The following is a 21,647-nucleotide window of genomic DNA, read 5'->3' on the forward strand; positions in this document are numbered from 1 at the left end:
TGATGAAACACAATGGACAAAAACCAGCAGACGTCATGGAACCCCAAATCATCACTGACTTCGGAAACTTCACACTGGACTTCAAGCAGCTTGGGTTCTGTGCCTCTCCAGTCTTCCTCCAGACTCCAGACCTTGATTTCCAAATGAAAAGCAAAATTTACTTTTATCTGAAAAGAGGACTTTGGACCACTGAGCAACAGTCCAGTTATTTTTCTCTTTAGCACAGGTAAGATGCTTCTGACAATGTTTCTGTTTCAGAAGTGGCTTGGTAGCCCTTTTCCTGAAGATGTCTGAGCTGGTGACTCTTGATGCACTGACTCCAGCTTCAGTCCACTCCTTGCGAAACTCTCCCAAGTGTTTGAATCAGCTTTGCTCGACAGTATTTTCAAGCTTACGGTCATCCCTGTTGCTTGTGCACCTTTTCCTACCCAATTTCTTCCTTCCAGTCAACTTTGCATTTAATATGCTTTGATACAGCACTCTGTAAAAAGCCACCCCCTATCAGTAATGACCCTCTGTGACTTACCCTCTTTGTGGAGGGCGTCAATGATCGTCTTCTGGACCATTGCCAAGTCAGCAGTCTTCCCCATTATTGTGGTTTCAAAGAACAAGAGATACCCAGAATTTATACTGTAGGGATGGTCATTAATTGAAACTCAAATGTAAATATTCTAATATTTTGAGATGCTGATTTTTGGCTTTCATGAGCTGTAAGCTCTAATCATCAAACTTAAAACAAAAAAACTTTTTAAGTGTTTTACTTTACATGTAATGAATCTAAAATATATGAGAGTTTCACTTTTTGAAATAAAAAATGAACTTTTTCACGATATTCTAATTTTTTGAGATGCACCTGTATATAGTTGCATACCTCTGAACACCCAGACATGATACATCATCAGCGTGTTCCAGTTAGAATGAAAGGTGCTATTATTGTAATATTATGCACTTTGTTTTTGTTTTTTTTTCAGCGGTGAATGAGACATGAGGTAATCTGACAGCATTGCATTCAATCCTTCACCAACGTCGTCTCTCATTGTATCGCAGGTTAGTCTCCAGTTTGACTGAGCACGTTCATGTGTTTTGGAGGAGGCGTGGCTTTGCAGAGTGCAGGGAAGGTGGGGATCTTGCTTTCAAAGCTAACTTGCTATCGCTAGCCTTTTCAAAGGTGGGTTAAGTGATTTCTGGTAGCCAATGTTGATATTTCAAATCACCAAATCAAGCACGCCCCTACCCCAAAAGGCTCTCGCCCCTATTTTGATAGCTCCTCCCCACACATATGTACGCAACCCAGGCAACGATTAGTTCTGTGAAACAAAGCAAAACCAATATTACTCACCTATCGAGAAGAAAAGCAACCTCAGCGTCCGATCGCAGGCTTTATATTTACATTTACATTTAGTCTTTTTGCAAACGCTTTTTTCCAAAGCGACTTACAATTGGGGAATACATAAAGTGATTCATCTTGAAGATCAGACAGAGGAAGTGCTTGTAACACCAAGTAGCATTGTTCAAATAAGTACAAGCTAGCAAGGGAAGGAATAAACAAAGAGAAAGAGAAAGTTTTTTTTTTTTTTTAGGATGAAGTCAAGTAGTGTCGAAAGAGATGAGTTTTCAGTTGTTGCTTGAAGATTGACAGGGATCCAGCATTCCGGATAGGGGTGGGATGATCATTCCACCAGCCAGGAATGGTGAACGAGAATGTTCTGGAGAGTGATTTTGAGCCTCTCTGTGATGGTACCACGAGGCGTCGCTCACTAGCAGATCTCAGACTTCTGGAGGGGATGTAGATTTGTAATAGTGAGTGGAAGTAGGCGGGTGCTGAGTCTGTCGTTGTTCTATATGCAAGCATCAGTGTCTTGAACTTGATGCGAGCTGCAACTGGTAGCCAGTGCAAGGAGATAAAGAGAGGTGTAACATGGGCTCTTTTGGGCTCGTTGAAGACCAGTCGTGCCGCTGCATTCTGAATCATTTGTAGAGGTTTGATTGTGTTTGATGGAAGTCCAGACAGAATAGCATTGCAGTAGTCTAGCCTAGAAATGACAAGGGCCTGGACAAGAAGTTGTACAGCATGCTCTGTCAGAAAGGGCCTGATCTTTCTGATGTTGTGTAATGCAAACCTGCAAGATCGAGCAGTCTTTGCAATGTGCTCTTTGACGGTCAGCTGGTCATCAAAGTTTGCACCAAGATCTCTGACCGAAGTTGATGGGGTAATAGTTGATGAACCTAACTGAACTGAGTCATGCTGAGTTGGAGTGGCAGGGAAGACAAGAAGCTCAGTCTTTGCCAGGTTGAGCTGATGTTCTTTCATCCATGCCGAGATGTCCGCCAGGCAGCCTGAGATCCGTGCAGCTACTGTTGGATCATCTGGTTGAGAAGAGAGGTAGAGCTGTGTGTCATCAGCGTAGCAATGGTAGGAGAAGTCATGTGCCTGTATGATGGGGCCCAGTGATGTAGTGTATGTGGAGAAGAGGAGGGGTCCAAGAACCAATCCCTGAGGAACCCCAGTGACCAGTTGATGTGCTTTGGATACCTCCCCTGAAAGACCTACCAGTGAAATAGGATTCAAACCAGCGAAGGGGAATCCTAGTGATGCCCAGTGATGAGAGGGTGGACTGGAGGATCTGATGATTGACAGTGTCAAAAGCGGCAGATAGATCCAGTAGAATGAGGACTGATGATTTGGAATCGGCTTTTGCAATTCACAGGGCTTCAGTGACTGAGAGTAGGAGCCTTCCCGCTCAAGGAGCCTTACCGCTCCTTGAGTTCTCTCCAGCGCTAGAAAGCTGATCCGATATTTACACGGCTCCTACTTCTTGCCTTATCTTAACACTGTGTCTACACCTGACGCGGGCAGCACGACATGACTAAACTACTGCCAAGTTCTATTTATGACATATTGACACAAATTTCAAATGATTTTCAATGGTCGCTTTGTTGGGTCCAGTGTAGACAGACATTAGCTGAACTACATAATACATACATAGTAAACATAACATTATAACATATAATAGGCTATAAACAGTACTAATGGTATTAGTTAGATCATATGTTAGTCTGTGTATTTTTATGCTATGATTCTCCCACGATTCTGAAAACAAACATTAGACAACCAAACCACGTTATTTACTTTATTACATTATTTAGACTTGTTTAGTCCAGAGCTTTTGAACAAATCTCTTGAATGATTCAAGCATCAAATCCATTTAACAGTCACTGTTTGCCACCTACTGTCATAATGTAACAATCCTTTTTTTTTAAAAGCATATCATTAGTTACAAGGTTAATTAGGCTACTAGTTTTGATCACGGCTGCCGCAACATCAGAGTCTATATCCAAATTAAAAACTTTCATCCCAATACTTTCGTTATTATTTAATGTTTGCAGTGTAGCCTACTGTGTAATTAGACTGTTTGTGAAGCTGTTTCAAACATAAAGAATATGGCTGCTCTCTCTGGCTCAGCGGCTGCACGAAAGCAGGTTTAAATATTCAGATGTGATGTGATTTCAAAGGTTTAATTGTCATAGTGGAATCATCATTTAGGAATAAAATCGCTTGTGTTTGAATCGAGATTGCGATCTTTTAATGAATAAAGGTTCACACATATGAGCCTATGTTTTTTTGTAGCCCATGTCATATTTGTACCAGACCTCAAAAGGCCCCCCACCACCCCCTACTTGATTATAATTGTGAACGTGGAGCCCCCTACAGTTAAATCCACTGTTGTAATTACAATGAATAGCTGTACATGTGCATTTGTAAAATCCAAAAACCAATTTGCTGGGGGTTTTTTCCGAAATTTTGGACCCACTCACTATGGTGGCCCAGTAGTACATAACACAAGCTGCAACATACTGAAAATAGCACAACACAATGGAGACAAGTCGCAACACAACGGAAACAAGTTGCTACACAATGGAAATAAGCCACAACAGAACTAAATTAGCACAACAAAATGGAAACAAGTGGCAACAAAATGAAATTAGCACAACACAAGAGAAACAAGTCACAACACAACCAAAATAGCACAACACAATATAAACAAGTCGCAACACAACGGAAACAAGCCAAAACACAACAAAATTAGCACAACACAACGGAAACAAGCCACAACACAATGGAAACAAGTTGCAACACAATGAAATTAGCACAACACAACGGAAACAAGTCGCAACTGAAACAAGCCGCAACACAACGGAAACAAGCCACAATACAGTGGAAACAAGCCACATCACAAAAAATTAGCACAACACAATGGAAAAAAGCTGCAACAACAAAATTAGCACAACACAATTTAAACAAGCCACCACACAAAACAATTTATCCTATGCATTGTGTTGTGGAGATTTCATTGTGTTGGGCTCACCACTGTTACCAAACTTAAGATTTCAATATTAATATTTCACTTTATATTGAAATATGCCCCATATTTAAAAGACAACATAAGTAATTATAACGATTTATTTAAAGAGTTCTACTTAAGTGGTTCAAAAAAGCACTCTAACGTTTAGCTATTTGCATTTAATATACACTACATATTCATATAATTGCAAGGAACATGCATTTAGGTATTCCAAAACATTATATTCAGTTTACACTTAAGTATATTCTTTCAGTTTATATTATTTCTTTAGTATTCTTTTTAAAAGTATACACTAAACTGTACTTCTTTTTCAAACAGATTCCCTGAGAAACACATCTGAAAGAAAAAGTCAAATCACCATGACCTAAACCTCCGCATTCATCCTGGTTTTTGCAGGTTAAGTTTGAGTGATAGTCGCATTTGGGAAACGGCTCAAATTTGGACCAGGTTTCCTGTTATTTTATAAAAAAAAAAAAGAGATTTCATCTGAGACAACTGTCCCTTCATCATCTTCTTGGTCTCTGTCCTTTACCTTTAAACACGGCTCGTCTGTGTCCCTACTTATTCAATCTGCAATTAGATTTTTATGTGAATAATTTTTCTTGTGTGTGTTAACTGAGACATCCTGAGTGAATTATATTCAGTGCTTGAGTCTCCTAAATAAGAGTATAGTTAATATGTGCAGCATGAGAGCATCTTTGCAAGGATTTTTTCCGAAACATGAAAACAGGTGAATAGAGTTTAAAGTATTGGAGAATGTGTCTATGTTTGGAGAGCTAAAGTGATGCTCTGGGTTTGAATGCTAACAGTATCGGTTTGAATGTGTTTGCAATGAAGAAAAACTGTAAGACACTTGCGTTATTGACCTGGAATAAAGAAACACAAAACCACTGCCACAAGAAACATTCCTTTGCATGTCTGTCCGAGCTCCAGTAGTTTATGTCCGTGAAAATATTTTCTGTGAACAAAATTGACCAAATGTTTTAGCACAGGAGTTCTGAATGTTCGCTCTGTTTTTCCTTCAGGTCTGATGTCTTGATATTATCCTTTCCTCTACCGTTTGACGAGGTGAAGATCATGTGACCTCCAGAAGGTGTGCAGGTCATAGAAAAACACACACACACCATCTGGACACAAGTGACATACACCCTCATTACTACAAAATTACACACCACAAGACACACTCAAGTATGCAGAGAAGCCTGGGGACTGCAGTACAGAATGGGCCTGTTTTACATTTGTTTTTCTGTTCTTGTGGGTTTTAGAGGGAGAGAGAGTTTTTTGCTCTAATTCTCTGATTTAGTTCTGGTTAGGTAGGAATAAGCCTCTCTGAGTGCTAGAAAGAAAGATAGAGAGACTGTGTCTGTCCATCAGAAAGTGATTGTAATTCTAAGCATTTTACAGCTTCTCTCACAGAGAGATTTCTTGGAATGAATTCTTGCTGCTTATGAAAGAACAAAAAATGGGGTGAGTGGAAAGAGAAAAGAGAAAGTGAAAAAAGGAGAGAGAGGAGAGGAGGGAGATGTGTGCCAGTGTGTATATGACTCGCTGTCTGGGGGTGAGAGAGAGAGACACACACACACACACACACACACACGCACACTTAAATACCAAAGAGAGAAACCCCCTTTCACTAAAACATTCTCTCACACAAACACACTTCTCCATTCACAGACAGTACCACTGCTGTACTTCTTATTAGGACTGAACATACACACATATTTACACACATATTAACTGTCTTATTCTGCTCATGGCTTGTGGGATGCAACTACCGTCCTGGAGTGGACACCACTGGAGACTCATCCAGCATTTCCTCCAGATGACCCTCCTGCTCTCTCTCCTGTGCCCACCCACAGAGCCTGTTCTCTTGGACAACGGCTCAAGCAGCAGCCTTGGAGAGGTAAGAACCACAGACAAAGACAAATGATACCAGCTGGCAGAACTAGAATGCATACATGGGCAAACCATGCTTACCCAGAGCAATATTTTATAGCATGTTGTGGTGCTACTTAATTAGAATACATTAATACAGTAGTACAAATATACATAAGCAATATACTTGTAAAAATGTTCAGAAAAATTCTAAAAAATAAAAGTATTCAATATGTGTAGTATAAAGTTCTAACTCTATATATATATAAATATACATATATGACATGAAATATAAAATAAAAAATGTAAAATATAGAAATGTCCAGGTATATTTTCAGAAAGTTATTTCCAGGCAGTATACATTTTTAAATATTTTTAAATAATTATTTATTTATTTATTTAATAAATTAAAATGGTTGCAAATACAGTAACAAACAAAGTACAGAGTACTCATTATAAAACAAGAAATATATTGAACTGTAAAACTACAGTAACAATTTCTGAAGGTTGAGTATAAAAATAAAAAATAAAAATAATATGTAGAAATCAATATGTAGAAATCAAAATGTAGAAATCAAAATGTTGATCTATAATTTTTTTTTTAATTATCATCCATCATATGATGTTCCTTCAAAGTTACTTCAGATTACTCATAAAAAAACTTATGCATTGCATAGAAAAGCACCCCCCCCCCCAAAAAAAATAATAATAATAAAAATAAACAAAAAGTGTAAAATGTCTAAAATTCTTAATATTTCTTTAATTCTTACTCTATTGAGTCATAATTATGAGAATGTCATGTGAGCAGATTACTCATTCTGAGTCTAGTGTAGTAAACACAGCAGGAAACATTGATGGCTCTTGTAAAAATCAGCTGGGGGATAAACCATTTCAAAACTAACCACTGTGGATGTATGTGTGTGGGGCTCTGAGGTCTGGTTTTGCCTACATTGTTGGGACCAAATGCCCCTACAGGAATAGTAAAACTCGAAATCACATCAATTGTGGGGATCAGCCAAAGGTCCCCATAAGGAAAATGGCTTAATAAAAATACTAAATAACATATTACTAACATTGTAAAAATTGCAGAAAGGTTTATGTGAGGGTTATGGGATAGAAAACATAATGAACTCAAAATAAAAACAAAAGAAGTCATTGGAAAGTCCCAACCATGATAGAAAAGCAAACACATTTTGTGTAGGCATGTGTGTGTGTGTTGGTGTTAGGAAGCAGAATTTTTCCAGTCTGTCTAGTATGATATTCTTAAAACTAAATCTGTTTCTTATTGTAAGTCTGACAAACTGAGAGACAAGGTGTGTGGGTGTTTTCAAAGTCTTAATCAATCCCAGTTCTTAAAGATGTATTTGAACTAACAATAGAAACAGTTGTTTACGGATTGAAATTTGCATCCGATAGCTTGCAGTGTGAGTAAGCTTGAATCATGAAACAACCTGGCCCCTGTCTGACCAGAAAGTATGTGTGTGTTTCTCATTACAGTGTTATGCTAAAAGGGAGTGATGATGCTGTGAATGAGAAAGGCTTTAGGAAACGGCTTACAATAAATTATTTTGATTATAGCAGCATTGTTTCCAAATCTGTGAATCTCAAACACACAATCTTTCTCCTCATCAATCATGCCTTTCTTTCTGTATTTATATGCACGTGTGGATAAATGATGGCTTCAGTGTTTACATAGACTGAGTGCTGATTTACATAAAATTTTAATGAAATATGAATCAGTGCATATGCACTAATGTGCTTTCAATCTCATTTTAATATAGATTATAAACAATTGAAAGCATTTTTTAAAATGCAGGCATATATCCAGCTCAGTGTGAGCCAAATGTGAGTGTCTTTTGAGTGAAAAACAGCAAAGCTACATGTGTTTGCTTTTTCTGATTAACTCTTACCAGATAAGACAGCCAATGTTGAAATCAAATCATCTTAGCCGTTCAATTTTGATTTTAATCTGTATATTAATAAGATCTCAAGCAAACACATCTGCCCAGATAGTCTCCCATTTGAACTGGTGAAGTCCCTGTTTTGGTCTGTGTGGTGAAAGAGTCATTACTCAGTATTGAATCTGCTCTGGAGGTAAAGTTGTGTGTGTGTTGTTGTTACTATCCCGCAGGGCTGTGAGGGTTTCCAGGTGGATGTTTGTGGTGTGTGTGCAGGAGATGGGAGCACGTGTGAGCTGTTCAGCGGGACACTCTTTCTTTCTGTGCTCTCTGTTGGCTACCACAAGATCCTGGACATTCCCTCTGGAGCGCAACGAATCAAAATACAGGAAACGGAGAAGACCAGGAACTACTTGGGTAATTGAACTGAATTCCTGCAGGCTCTTAATTCTTTTTAATTTACTTCAGGGTCATTATCATGTCACATTCCGTAAATGGGGTACAATTTAGTATCCCATTAAGCATTCAAGACAACACATGCTTTGTGTTTTGAGAACTCTAGAAGTTCTGTTCATTTTAACACACATTTGACTATTTTACCACAGCCGTTCAACTGATCAAACAAATAATGTACACTACCGTTCAAAAGTTTGGGATCGGTATGATTTTTGATTGTTTTTGAAAAAAGTCTCTTATGTTCATCAATGTGTTTTTTTTTATAAACAAACAAACAAAAAACACTAAACTAAACATTGTAAAATGATATTTTTACAATGCTAAATAACCATTACTCCAGCCTTCAGTGTCACATGATCATTCAGAAATCCTTTTAATATGCTGATTTAGGGCTCAAGAAACATGACTTATTATAGTCATTGTTATAATGTCAAAAACAGCTGCTTACTATTTTGAAGAAACCTTGATATGTATATTTTTGATGGATATAAAGTAAAAAAACTGCATTTATGCAAAATAGGCCTTTTGTAACGTTAGAAATGTCTTAGAAATTAAATACAACCTTACAGAGTAAAATATGAATTTCTTAAAAAAGAAAAAAAAGAAATGACCAACCCTAAATTTTTGCTCAGAAGTGTGCCTAAACTGGAAATTGGAAGTTTATCAATAATTACAAATCAACATTTTGTTCCTGTTCAACTTAATTTAGACTGCATCTGTCATTTCTGTTAATCAAAAAATCAGAATATGTTTGTTGGTAGAAAAAATTATTATAAAAAAAAAAAAAAAATGGAATAGAAAAAACATCTAAAATATTAAGTTTCATCCTGAAGATGAAGCACCTCCTATCTCAATTATTAAAAAATAAAAAGGTAGGATCTGATTTTACTGTACATGGTTTCTGTTGGTCCAAGCTGGTAGACCACTTTAGACTAGCAGAATAACAGTTACCACATTCCGGACAGCAGCTGGTGTGGCCTGGTTTTTCCAGTAGGGTTAATATGTGGTGTGGAACCACCAGGTGTCCTCCTTTCATCCATCATTTTTTTACCCCCTCTTTGTTTCTTCAAGCTCTCAGGACAGAGACTGGTGACTCTGTGATAAATGGTGACTGGGTGATCGACAGGCCAGGACAGTTCTACGCTGTGGGTACTCAGCTCACTTACAAACGGCCCAATGAGATACGCAGCAGAGCGGGAGAATCCATCACTGCTCCTGGTCCAACCAATCAGGAGCTGCATCTTTTTGTGAGAGACCACTCCTACTGTATGATATCACAAAACTGCCCTGACTAAAGATACATATAGAAAGTGGTTTAGTGTGGCTGCACTTAATCTGAAAAATCCAATATACTGTGTTAATATATGAGGAAATTTCTGTATTTCATTTTTTTTTACGTTTGTTTTACCCGTATTTTGAATTAAGTATTGCAATGTGTTGCGTTTTACAGTTAAATGAAATGTCCATAATTTAACATATAATATCAGAAAATGACCTGTACCTTTTTTTTTTTTTTCTCTCTCTACAGTGTGATGTATTGTTTTAGAAAGTTAAGAAGTATATATCGTATTTTATGATGACATGAGCTTCTGATTAAGTTCGTATGAATACTAAGACTGCAGATTTTCAGTTTTACACTCCATATTTTGCAGGTAATTTATCAGCAACCCAATCCAGCAGTGTATTATGAATACATTCTACCGAAAGACCCCATTACCGACAGTCATTCAGATGCATATTCAGACTCTAGTGTACTACCTCTGGGTAAGTATTTTCAGTAAGTAATTTTGTCAACATTTACTCACCCTTAAGTTCCAAACCTGTATGAGTTTTTTCTGCTGAACACAAAGGAAGGTATTTTGAAGAATGTCCAGTTGATAGTAGCCATCGATTTCCGTAGTATGGAAAAAATATGGAAATCAATGGGAGACAGCATTCAAATGTTCAAAAGTTCTGAGTTGATTTTTAAGCATTTAATTAATCAAAAGTGGCAGTAAAGGCTATTACATTTTTACATTGTTACATCTATTTCAAATAAATTCTGTTCTTATGAACCCATGAATTCACTGTTTCCACAAAATTATTCAACTGTTTTCGACACTGATAATAATCACAACAAAAACAAATGAATCCCACACACTATCAGTACTTAGGGTTAGTTAGGGTTAGGGTTAGGGTTAGGGTTATAGTTATGGTTAGGGTTAGGGTTACACTATCAGTACTTGTAAAAATATCAAAAAGGGATTTTATTATACTCAACTTTTCGGTCCCATGACCTTCATCAGGCATACAAACAAACTCTTACAACACAATAGAATTTAAAATCCACACATGACCAAACACTGTGATGCATAAACACATCATCACAAATTATGATAAGAAACGCAATTCATCTTTATAGAATTTCAGTCATAGTAGATAGAAAACACAGAAAATTTAAATATCATAACTTTGTAACATCACATTGATCGATGACACTGATAATAAAAAGAAAAAAAAAATATTTTGATCAGAATATTAGAATTATTTCTGAAGAATCATGTGACATTGGAGACTGGAGAAATGTCTGCCGAAAATTCAGCTTCGCCACTACATGAATATATTCAAATATATGAAAGTAGAAAACTTCAAATTGTAATAATATGTCACAATATTACAGTTTTACTGTATTTTTGATCAAATATATGCAGCCTTTGTGAGAAAAAGACTTAAATATTAAAAAATCTTACAGACTTCAAACTTTTGAACAGCTATGTATTACAAAGAGTATGAACAAAATTCCAAAAATAACCAGAATGTTGCAAATTAATGTAATGTTTCCTTTCTGTTTAGCTAATTTTCACTTTGCTCTCCAGTGACCCATATCCCTCCATGTTGGGAAATGATTGAAATAGTTTTTTAAATCAATACTTTCTAGATAATAGAGGAAATGTGTGTGCTGTATTAAAATCATTTACCTTTTTATCATGTTCTAAAATCTTAAGCAACTGTCTCTCTCTTTTTCTCCCATCCTACAGTAGAGAGTCATGGGATATTTCCAGATCCTGGCAATAGTGACAGTGAAAACTCATTAAGCAGCTCTCATCCTAACCAAGTTCCATCGGACCTTATAACCCCTGAACCAGTTCCTCTGTACAGCTGGCTTGCCATTACAACAACACCCTGCAGTGTCACCTGTGGAACGGGTATACTTTAGTTGTTAGTCATTACACTATTTATACAAATCTTACATTAATATGTGTTTGTGGTTCTTTCTTCCTGTTTAATTTGGTTTGTGTAAACTAAGTGGTCTGTTAAAAGATTCCTAGAATATCCCAGAAGACAAAAATAGAAAAGAAATGGTTAGATATTCAATATTTTTGGACCTGAGACAAATAAACACATTGTTGTGACTAATAAATGGTGTTCTGTATTATAAAATAGTGACACATAACATTCATGCATTCCAGGCCATTGCAGAGGTTTCAAAATGTCCTCACTGTTTAAATTCTAAATCAAATCCAGAGTAACCATACTTTTGTGTCTGCAAATAAAACTAAAACAGATTGGTATTCTCCCAGCAGCAGACACTGTACTTGTAAGACATCACAATGATAATGTTATGTCTTCCTGTCTGTCTGTTTAATCTGTTTTTCTGGTGTGGGTGTGTGTGTGTCTGTGTGTGTGTGTGTGTGTGTGTGTGTGTGTGTGTGTGTGTGTGTGTGTTGTTTTGTGTGTGCGTTTTTCTGACAAATGAGGACATAAATTTGTATAATGACACAGGTATGACATAGGTATTACAAGGAGAAGGTGACTTATGAGGACATTGCCCCATTTCCCCACTTTTCAAAATGCTTATAAATCATACAGAGTGAGTTTTTTGGGGGGAAAGCAGAAATGCACAGTCTCCTGTGAGGGCTAAGTTTAGGTGTAGGGTAGGTGTAGGGCAATAGCACATACAGTTTGTACAGTATAAAAACCATTACGCCTATGATGTCCCCACTTTTCACAAAAACAAACGTGTGTGTGTGTGTGTGTTTTGTTGTATCAGGCAGTCGTCAAGTTCTTTTCGGCTGTGTGGAAAGAGCCACTCAAACCACTGTATCAGGGGACCTCTGTAGCTTCTCCAGTCATCCTGGCCCTGAGGTAGAAGAGTGTCAATCGCAGCCTTGCCCGGCCTTGTGAGTGAAAATACACAATCTTTTCCAGCAGACACTAAACTCTAAAAAACCCTAGAAAAACAAACAAACCAGTACTTGAAATAGTTCAAGAGGGACCGAATACAGAAAAAAAAGTAGAAGTTTACTTTAAGTTTACTTTATTGTGTTGTATGTTAACTTCAGTTAAGGTCAAGTATATCAATGTAATAGTATTATACTTGTAAGTGTATTTTTTTCAATATAGGCCTATTTCTTGGGTCTAAATTCAGCCACATTTAGCTTATATAGTTTTTTGTTTGTTGCAACTATACTTACAGTATGCTACAAGTGAACATAAAGTGCTGTCTATAAACGTGTTTATTAGTTTTTTATTTCAGAAATCAAACACTTTAAAAGAAAATACTAAGAATGAACTCGATGTAAATGCAATTAAAGGAAAATGTATTATTGTTAAAAATGATTTTGAATGCAATTAGTTGAACTTTAGAGTGCTTTTCTGGCCAACTCTTTGAAACATAGTTAAACAGTACTGACAAATTTATGATAAACTAAAATATTGAATGCCATTTCTATTGACATTTTTATGTCATGTATGTAAAACATTTTGTATTTTTTAATGCTGGAGTAGCATTTTAATAGATTAACTTTACGTGTAATATCAAGTAACACTACATTTAAAATTATAAGTACCTTACATGCGCTTTTAAAACTTTTACAAAGTGCACTTGTCTGTTTAAGCCAAGTAAAATTTTGTATAACTCTACATTAAAAATACATTGAAAGTATGCTCTCTTTTAATTTTTAGTTAACAAGTATGCTAATAGAACACTTGAAAAACATTTTTTAAGGGTAGATTTGAACACAACACATGACAAGCAGACGTACATGCCTGCATATCTTAAAACAGCTAAAAACTGTCCATGTGGTTGATTTCCAAATGGTGCAAATAAGAAGCACATGCAACTGAAACCAAGCAGTTGTCCTTCAATCAGTGTGTGTGTGTGTGTGTGTGTGTGTGTGTGTGTGTGCAGCTGGGACGTTGGGGAGTGGTCTGAGTGCAGTAAGACCTGTGGTCCAGGGTTTCAGTATCGTCAGGTGATTTGCCAGCAGGCACAAGGACACCATGGCAATAGCACCGTCATTGTGGCGACCAGCCTTTGCGATAACACAGAAATGCCAGAGACGACCACCGTGTGCCAACTCAAGATCTGCAGTGAGTGGCAGATCCGCTCAGAGTGGACAGAGGTTTGTGAATGTGTCTGAGTGTGTAGGGGACATTGGGGTAAGATGAAATTAATATTCATAAGTATTCATTTCATTGCATTGGGTAAAGTTAAATATGGCTCAGGTAAAATATTTCTTGGGGTCACTTTAGGATATGATTATGACTTTATGAATTGTTCAGTTTCCTAAATATTTGTAAATACAAATCTCGTCTTATCTCACTCTCTCCTTACACTACCGTTCAAACTTTTGGGGTCAGTAAGTCTTTTTTTTTTTTTTAAGAAATTAATACTTTTTTCATGTATGTAGGCCTATTAAACTACCCAAAAGTGACAGTAAAACTTGACCATTCTATTCATCAAAAAAATGAAAAATGTATCAGTTTCCACAACAATATCAAACAACCCAATTGTTTATAATTGATAATAATAAATGTTTCTTGAGCAGCAAATCAGTACATTGGAATCATTTCTGAAGGATCACGTGCTGAAAATTCAACTTTGTCATTACAGAAATAAACAACATTTTAAATAGTTATATTAAATAATAATATTTCACAAGATAACTGATTTTACTGTATTTTTGATAAAATATATATAGACTAGGTCAGCAAAAGACACTTTCAAAAATATCAAACAATTTTACTGACCTCAAATTTTGAATGGTAGTATATATGTGGAAAAGAAGAGAGGATGTACAAAAGAAAATAAATATTACTTACATTTTATTTGTTTATGACAAAATTCACCAGATCATGGTGTTTGGAGATCAACAGCAATCAATATAAAGTGCTCAGAGAAAACACTGGTTATAGATAAACTCTGTCTCTCTCTATTAGTGCTCGGTGCCATGTGGAGTCGGTCAGCGTAAAAGAGAAGTTGTGTGTGTGGATAACCTGGGTGACATTGTTGCTGATGAGGAATGCAACATGGCCCTTCGCCCACAGGACCTGCAGAATTGTGACAAAGGAGTGTGTGCCAGCAGCTGGTTCTACTCTCTCTGGAGTGTCAGGGTGAGAAATCGGTGTGTTTTTCTTTGGTATTTTGCAGTAGTACTTCAAAAACAGTTGTTTATGTCTCTCTGCAGTGTTCTGCAGACTGTGGGGAAGGAAGTCGGAGCCGGTCGGTGGTGTGTATGATGAGTCAGACCAACTCATTGCCACTGGACAACTGTGATGATGAGGATAAACCTGACGAGCTCATGCCGTGTGACCTGGGACCCTGCACACAGCGACTGGAGTGGTACACAGGACCGTGGGGACAGGTACACGAACAAACACACACATATGCATGCAGAAAAGTCGTCAAACACTGTATTACGTAGTTGATCAGCCTTTTAAAATTGCTTGTTAATCTCTCAATTGTGTTATATTATCATCAAACCTCAGATTCAATATTTTTAGCAACCTGTTTTCTTTCAAGTAGCACAGGTTTTGTATTTTTGGGGGAAATGAATGGTTGTAGGCCTCATTTATCTGAGTTTATGCACTTCAGATTTTGAGTGAAGAAAGCATTATTTGTGGATAATTTTGGGAATGTCCACTGAAAAAGCGGTATAAGGCCTACGATCAGTAAGTTCCAAAAAGAAATACAAAACTTGTGCTAATTGAAAAAAAAAACAAGCTGATGAAAAGATCTAAAAATCTAAGGTTTGGTATAATATAGCATAAAGAGAAAGCAATTTTTTTGTAGGCTGGCCATTTTTGACCCAGAACACCACAAGTGTAAAAAGTTGGGGGAAAAACACCCCAAAAAAGCACAAAAATTAAATGTTTCGAGGGGGAAGTTGTTATACCCTGTGTAAACTAAGTCCAGTATTAGGCTAAAACTAGCACATTAAAAAAGAAAATCCTCTCCAGGTCAAAATGACTGGATCACAACATGAGGTTTAATATGTATGTGTGTGTCACAGTGCTCATCTGAATGTGGCAATGGTACCCAGAGTCGAGGTGTGGTCTGTGTTGTCCAAAACAGTGGCCAATTAGAATTCACCCCAGAAGACCGTTGCTCTCATCTGCCCCGTCCTCCGAGTGCACAGACCTGCTTTTTGAAGAGTTGTGGATCACAGTGGTACATGACGGAGTGGAGCTCAGTAAGGTTTTCTCACACACAGTGGAACTTCAATCCAGTTATTTCAGCTGACTTATTTAACAAGAATCTATCTAACTGCCTCAGTGTTCTCGTTCTTGTGACGGAGGCTTTCGAGTGAGAGAGGTACGTTGTTTGCAAGATGATTTGACCACCAGCCATGACTGTGATCCTGCTCTTGAACCTGCAAACAAGGAGAATTGCAACACACACACCTGCACGCCACAGATTGGTATGATTTTCGTACTTTTTTTACAATACATCCTTCTCAAAAATTATAATTCTGTCATCTACTTATGTCATTCCACAATAGGGCTAGGTATCGATACATATTTCCCGATTCGAATCTTATTCACAATCTCTCGATTTGTTCAAATTCCAAATCATCTGTATATATTTCAGTTTTTTCATTTGGTTTACATATTCTTATTATAGAAAGAATTCTCTCTCTACTAATGCTGTGAATTATTATGGCCAGTCTTTCACAAATATTTTAAACCAGTAGCTTGTCTTTTTGATAGTCTTAATAGCTATAGCTATCAAGATCCACAAAATTACAAAAAAACACAAATAAAATGTCAAATATGTGGTACACAATGTAAAAAACAATAAAACAAACAAAAACATATAGATTAGGATAATATGATGATGAGAGATGATCATTTTCATTTTTGGGTGAACTGTACCTTCAAGATATCTCTCTCTTTGTGTCTTTCTCTGTAGATGAGTCCTGCAGGGATATGTACTATAACTGTGTGGTGGTAGTCCAGGCCCGTTTGTGTGTGTACTCATACTATCGCACCACATGTTGTGCATCATGCTCTCGGGTCACTCAGAGAGGCACACTGCGGTGATCTGCTGGTTCTTGAAATGTGACACCTCCGCTCCTCTTTCCTGAATTATGATGTCCTTGTCTCATCATGGCATCATCCCCACCTGTTTTCAGCTGGATCTGACATCACTGTTCATCTCCACCACTGTTCAAAGACTTATAGTATATGTTCCCTGCCCATCTTTTTTTTAAAACACAAAATGAGAATGCTCCATGAGCAAATGAGTATTTATTGCAAATAAAAACCGAGCCTGTTTTACTTAATTTATCATATTGAGTAATGTCTAAAAATGAACAATGACAGATTTAAAATTGGTCAAAATGGTAATTTAAATGTCTGATAGTTTACATCTAAAGATTCTAAATGAACTCTTTACACAATAAATTGTAAGTATTTATCTAAATATTACATCTAAAAGTCTGTTTCTTTGGTATTGGGGTGATCCTATTTTTTTTTTTTTTTTTTTTTCCAGAAGTCCATATGTAATATTAGTAAAAAAAAATCCTGATATGACCCCTTCAAAAGGCCATTTCAGTATGAGCACAACAGACTTGCCTGCCAATTCATACATGCTTTAGAATGTCCCTCTCACACTGACCTGAGATTACAAAAATGACACAACACCTGATGGTGAAGGCGAGTTCTAAAATGTAGAAAAGACTCGTCACGTCACTGAGACACTCTAATTGAAAAAAGTTTTAAAATGCCGTATATATATACAGTGCTGAATGGGAATAGAATGAACCCATTTTTCTTTGTTAGATGATAAAGTCTATTATTAATGAAGTTGTTATTGTTAATAATAGTAACGCGTTAATAACAATATGGGATTCATGGGAAAACATCCCAATATAGGAAATACAGAAAAACACTCTTCCAGATAGATAGATGAATTGATAGAATTGGATTTTAGATTTAATTTCTATTTATGTGCATTTGTAAACATTTTTCAATTTCAGTCATATGTACAATCACACAGAAGCGTTTCACAAATGGCCTTTCATGATACACATTGTTCAAAAGCAGCTTTGCAGAGAAATGAACAACTATGCTTCCTTTGGAAGAAGCAAGATTCAGCTGGGAAACCCACCTCCTCAGTTTTTCTCAGAATTATAGAATATAGCAACACACAATCTATGCAGCCCTGTGCTGTATCTCTGCTCAGTAATAGACCACTGCTGCCCTCTAGTGGAGGAAACAGGACACTTTAAATCATGTGTTTGTTGTGCTACATTTGATAATACATTTTTCTTCTATGAATCAGAAAAGTAACAAAATCAGTTTTCCATCCATTTAACTTGTCACAATAATTTGTCTTTTTTACTCGCTTTATGGTTTTTCAGTTTCAGAATTAAAACTAAATTAAAGTGGTTGAAAAGGTACAATGAATTTTGGCAACACTTATTTTACTTAATGGCAAATGTTTAATTTAAAGCAACTGTTAAATTTAAAATTGAAGATTTCTTTTAAGTAGGTTAAAATCTTTACACTGCATCAAATTACATCAGATCCATATGAGGATCTTGAAAGGGGTCTAAGGTGTCCACAATCAGACCAATTTGGCTGTTGTATAATTTATAAGGTGTATTGTAATGAACTTTAACATATGCAAAATTGCTCAGCATTAAATGTATACAGGATGATTTAAAATGTATAAGATGTTTAATATCTATATATATATATACATATACATACATACACACACACACACAAATTCCTGTGCACAGATTATTTTGTATTATTTCAAATTTTTATTTACTCAGGCTAACAAGTATTGTGCTTCTAAATTAATCCATCTATGTATATAAAATCTAATAAATTTTACACACTTTTAATATCCCAAGTCATATAATCTAAAATAATTTATGGAAATAAATCATCTTTGAACATATAAAAAAACAGAATTTAAGACCATATTTTACACACAGAAAGAAAGAACGAACTTCATGTATTGCACCCATCTGTTAATAATGACATCCTCCATCCAGAACCTTTTAGGTTACAAGGCCATCATTCACAATCAGTCACTGCCTGGAGCAGAAGCTCATCAGGAACCTCTTCAGTGGCCCTTTCTACTTCCTGCAGAGCTTCCAGATAAAGAGGATCATCAGGCCACTCTCCCCAATCCTCAACCTTCTCAGCCTGAGGAGCCGAGGAGGACTCTGTTGAATCAGTCCTGGGTACATGTTCCCCAGTTCATCCGTTAAATATGCCTGATCCTCTTCATCCTTATGTAAAGAAAGGTGTCCAAGTCAGCACACAAACATACATTCAAACTAATATATGGTTATGTAAATTACAGGTGCTTCTACAGGTGAATTGATCCTAACTGACCTCCATCAGCAGGTGACTCATGCAGATCTCTTGAGGCAGTGGGAAGCCTGTAAAACCATAGAAATGCCATAATATTACAATTGAACCTACTTAAATGTTATATCATTCCCCACAAATGTTCCATATCTAGCCACATCTTAAGTGTTATTTTAGCATTATTTATATACTATAATAGCAATTATTATGATTTTGAATGAACTTTTATGTTTTACATTTTCTTTTGTAATTTTTTTTTTTTTTTACATCTATCTTTTATATCTATTTTAGTCATTTTACTACTTCAACTTCTTAACAGACTATTATCTAGAAGCAATATCATCTATAGCAAACAAACTGTCACCTCTAATGGCAGTAAAAGCTATAGTAGTAAAGCTACAAAGCTATATAGTAGCTAGATGTAGTGTTATTTATTCTTCTGTGGAGCGTACTGGAGGATCTGTAGTTCTGTCTCCTGCACTCAGGGTCATGACATCTCTGATACCACACTTCTTCTTTGAGAACCACCACAATTCTGTAAATAAGAAGAAGAAAGAGCATCCATAATTGTTACAGACCATCAAACAGACAATGTAAAGTAATGCAAATCACAGCAATACAGACTCACATGATGTTATCGCTCTTGTGAAAGCGCTTCACGTTGTGGCACCAGCGGAATTTCTCAATATCATAAACCAACAGCTGTTCAGATGCAAAGTAGTTCCATCGCCGAATGCCTGTTTGGGTTAAATGTGACATTCAGTTAACAAAGCTTTCAGCTAACATTATTCCTTTTGTGAAAAATTGCTTTGAGTTACATGAGGGACAAACAAGTTTCAATCATTTGAAAGAAACTGAGGTACAATGAAAGCATTGCACCATCTCTTTTTTTTTACTGTCCCTTACTTCCTTGAATGCCATCCTTGCACACAAGTGTCAGCACAAATTCATCCACCTCTTTAAAAGGAGACGGTAAGATCTACAGTATATGGAGAGGACAGAGTGAGAAGTGTCTACTTGTAGTTAACGCCCAATGATGTGAACAGTAAAGCATGACATTTCGTTTCAAACATTAGAAGATCATGTATTGATTTATGATAATAGAAGTCAATAAAAATCCTGGATTTTACAAGTTTAGAGAAAACAGCTACTAAACCTTTCATGTCAATTTTCTCAATTGCCATTTTTGCTTTCCCCAACAAAAAATGAATCAACTGAGACTTATAACGGCTACTTTTAACATACTTAAACCCACAAATGAACAATTTAATTAAAAACATGACATTGAAAGAATTAAAAAGCATCTCAAGCATATCAAAAAAGGGTTTCATCCTATCACAATAAATAAATGCATGAAAAAGGGTTTCTCTTTGTAAACAAAAAGGGCAACAATCAGCACCGTCAGACTTGAAGATATAAACACATTTACAGCAATGGCACCATGCAATATTCTCCACTGCAAATCCCGTTTTCTTAACCAAAGGTGACTTATATAAAGCTCTCCATTCTGGTTTTTCATCTATATTAAGCTGAAGTACATCTCTCCAAGGTGTGTCAGACATATTGTTAAAAAAATATTTATTAAAACCTTTTACACCGTTTTTACTAAATAGAGAGAGGAAGACACAGACAAACATGGACAGAGCAAGAGCAGAGGATCTGTAGACACTGTGATCTACAGCAAATAGAGAACGAGAAACACTTTCTGCTGATTTGTCCTAAATATCACAATATGAGGGATACATTTCTCCCCAGATTTGAAGCCATGATCCCATCATTTACTGAACTTAGTGATACTGAGAAAATGCCCTTCTTACTTGAAGATAACACAGTAGCTGCTAAATATGTATTAACCATTCACAATGTTAGATGTTAAACATGATTAACTTGAAACTGACTTATTTTATCTTTTCATTTATTTAGATGGATTTTATTTATTATTATTTATGTTGTTGTTATATATATATATATATATATGTTAATGCTTTGGCAACATACACATTCATGCTAATAAAGCTGTATTGAATTGAATTTGAGAGAGAGAGAGATTTAATTTGACTGGTTTCGGATGAGACAGTAGATATAAAATATATACAGCAGGTTAACATATACAATTTAACGTTATTCTATGATATTTATATATCCTGCCCCTGTACGAAGAATACATTTAAATAATAAGTGCTACACTTTATTTGGTCACTTACTTGTATTCTTCCTTGTGTAGTGCTTTGTTAATTTGTTTTGTATATTTACAGTCTTAAATGTTTCCTCTGTCGCGCGCATTCTCTGGTTTGAACTGCGCGAGATGACGCGTTGCGCATGCGCTGGATTTCGAGCGCGTAACGGAACTGCTTTGAGTCACGAATATTAATAAGTCGACACCCACCCTAGTCGTTTTTGACGTTATTTTTGTCTAATTGTTTTCATGTTATATTTTTGTAGATTCACGCTGTTTATGGAT

The 21,647-nt window shown here is 36.2% G+C and overlaps 2 protein-coding genes across 2 annotated transcripts; one reads left to right on the forward strand and one right to left on the reverse strand.

The window, feature by feature from the left end:
* Positions 1 to 5,972: 5,972 nt before the first annotated feature.
* Positions 5,973 to 17,285, forward strand: LOC306874240 (thrombospondin type-1 domain-containing protein 4-like). Its single transcript, XM_079424139.1, has 12 exons — positions 5,973 to 6,267; positions 8,371 to 8,554; positions 9,665 to 9,840; positions 10,246 to 10,357; positions 11,611 to 11,778; positions 12,624 to 12,753; positions 13,764 to 13,977; positions 14,795 to 14,968; positions 15,043 to 15,219; positions 15,868 to 16,047; positions 16,131 to 16,275; positions 16,767 to 17,285. Exons 1-12 carry the CDS (start codon positions 6,118 to 6,120, stop codon positions 16,895 to 16,897), a joined length of 1,941 nt encoding a protein of 646 aa, XP_079280265.1. The 5' UTR covers positions 5,973 to 6,117; the 3' UTR covers positions 16,898 to 17,285.
* A 489-nt stretch (positions 17,286 to 17,774) lies between these two features.
* On the reverse strand, positions 17,775 to 21,506 carry LOC306873415 (DNA-directed primase/polymerase protein-like). The gene is made up of 5 exons (XM_079422683.1): positions 21,391 to 21,506; positions 19,815 to 19,923; positions 19,639 to 19,721; positions 19,211 to 19,257; positions 17,775 to 19,104 (listed from the first exon to the last, which is right to left on the reverse strand). The coding sequence occupies exons 1-5, from the start codon at positions 21,467 to 21,469 to the stop codon at positions 18,949 to 18,951; spliced, it is 474 nt and encodes a 157-aa protein (XP_079278809.1). The 5' UTR covers positions 21,470 to 21,506; the 3' UTR covers positions 17,775 to 18,948.
* Between the last annotated feature and the right edge of the window lie 141 nt (positions 21,507 to 21,647).

This window comes from Barbus barbus (genome assembly GCF_936440315.1).
Source record: "Barbus barbus genome assembly, chromosome: 8".
Lineage (NCBI taxonomy): Eukaryota > Metazoa > Chordata > Actinopteri > Cypriniformes > Cyprinidae > Barbus > Barbus barbus.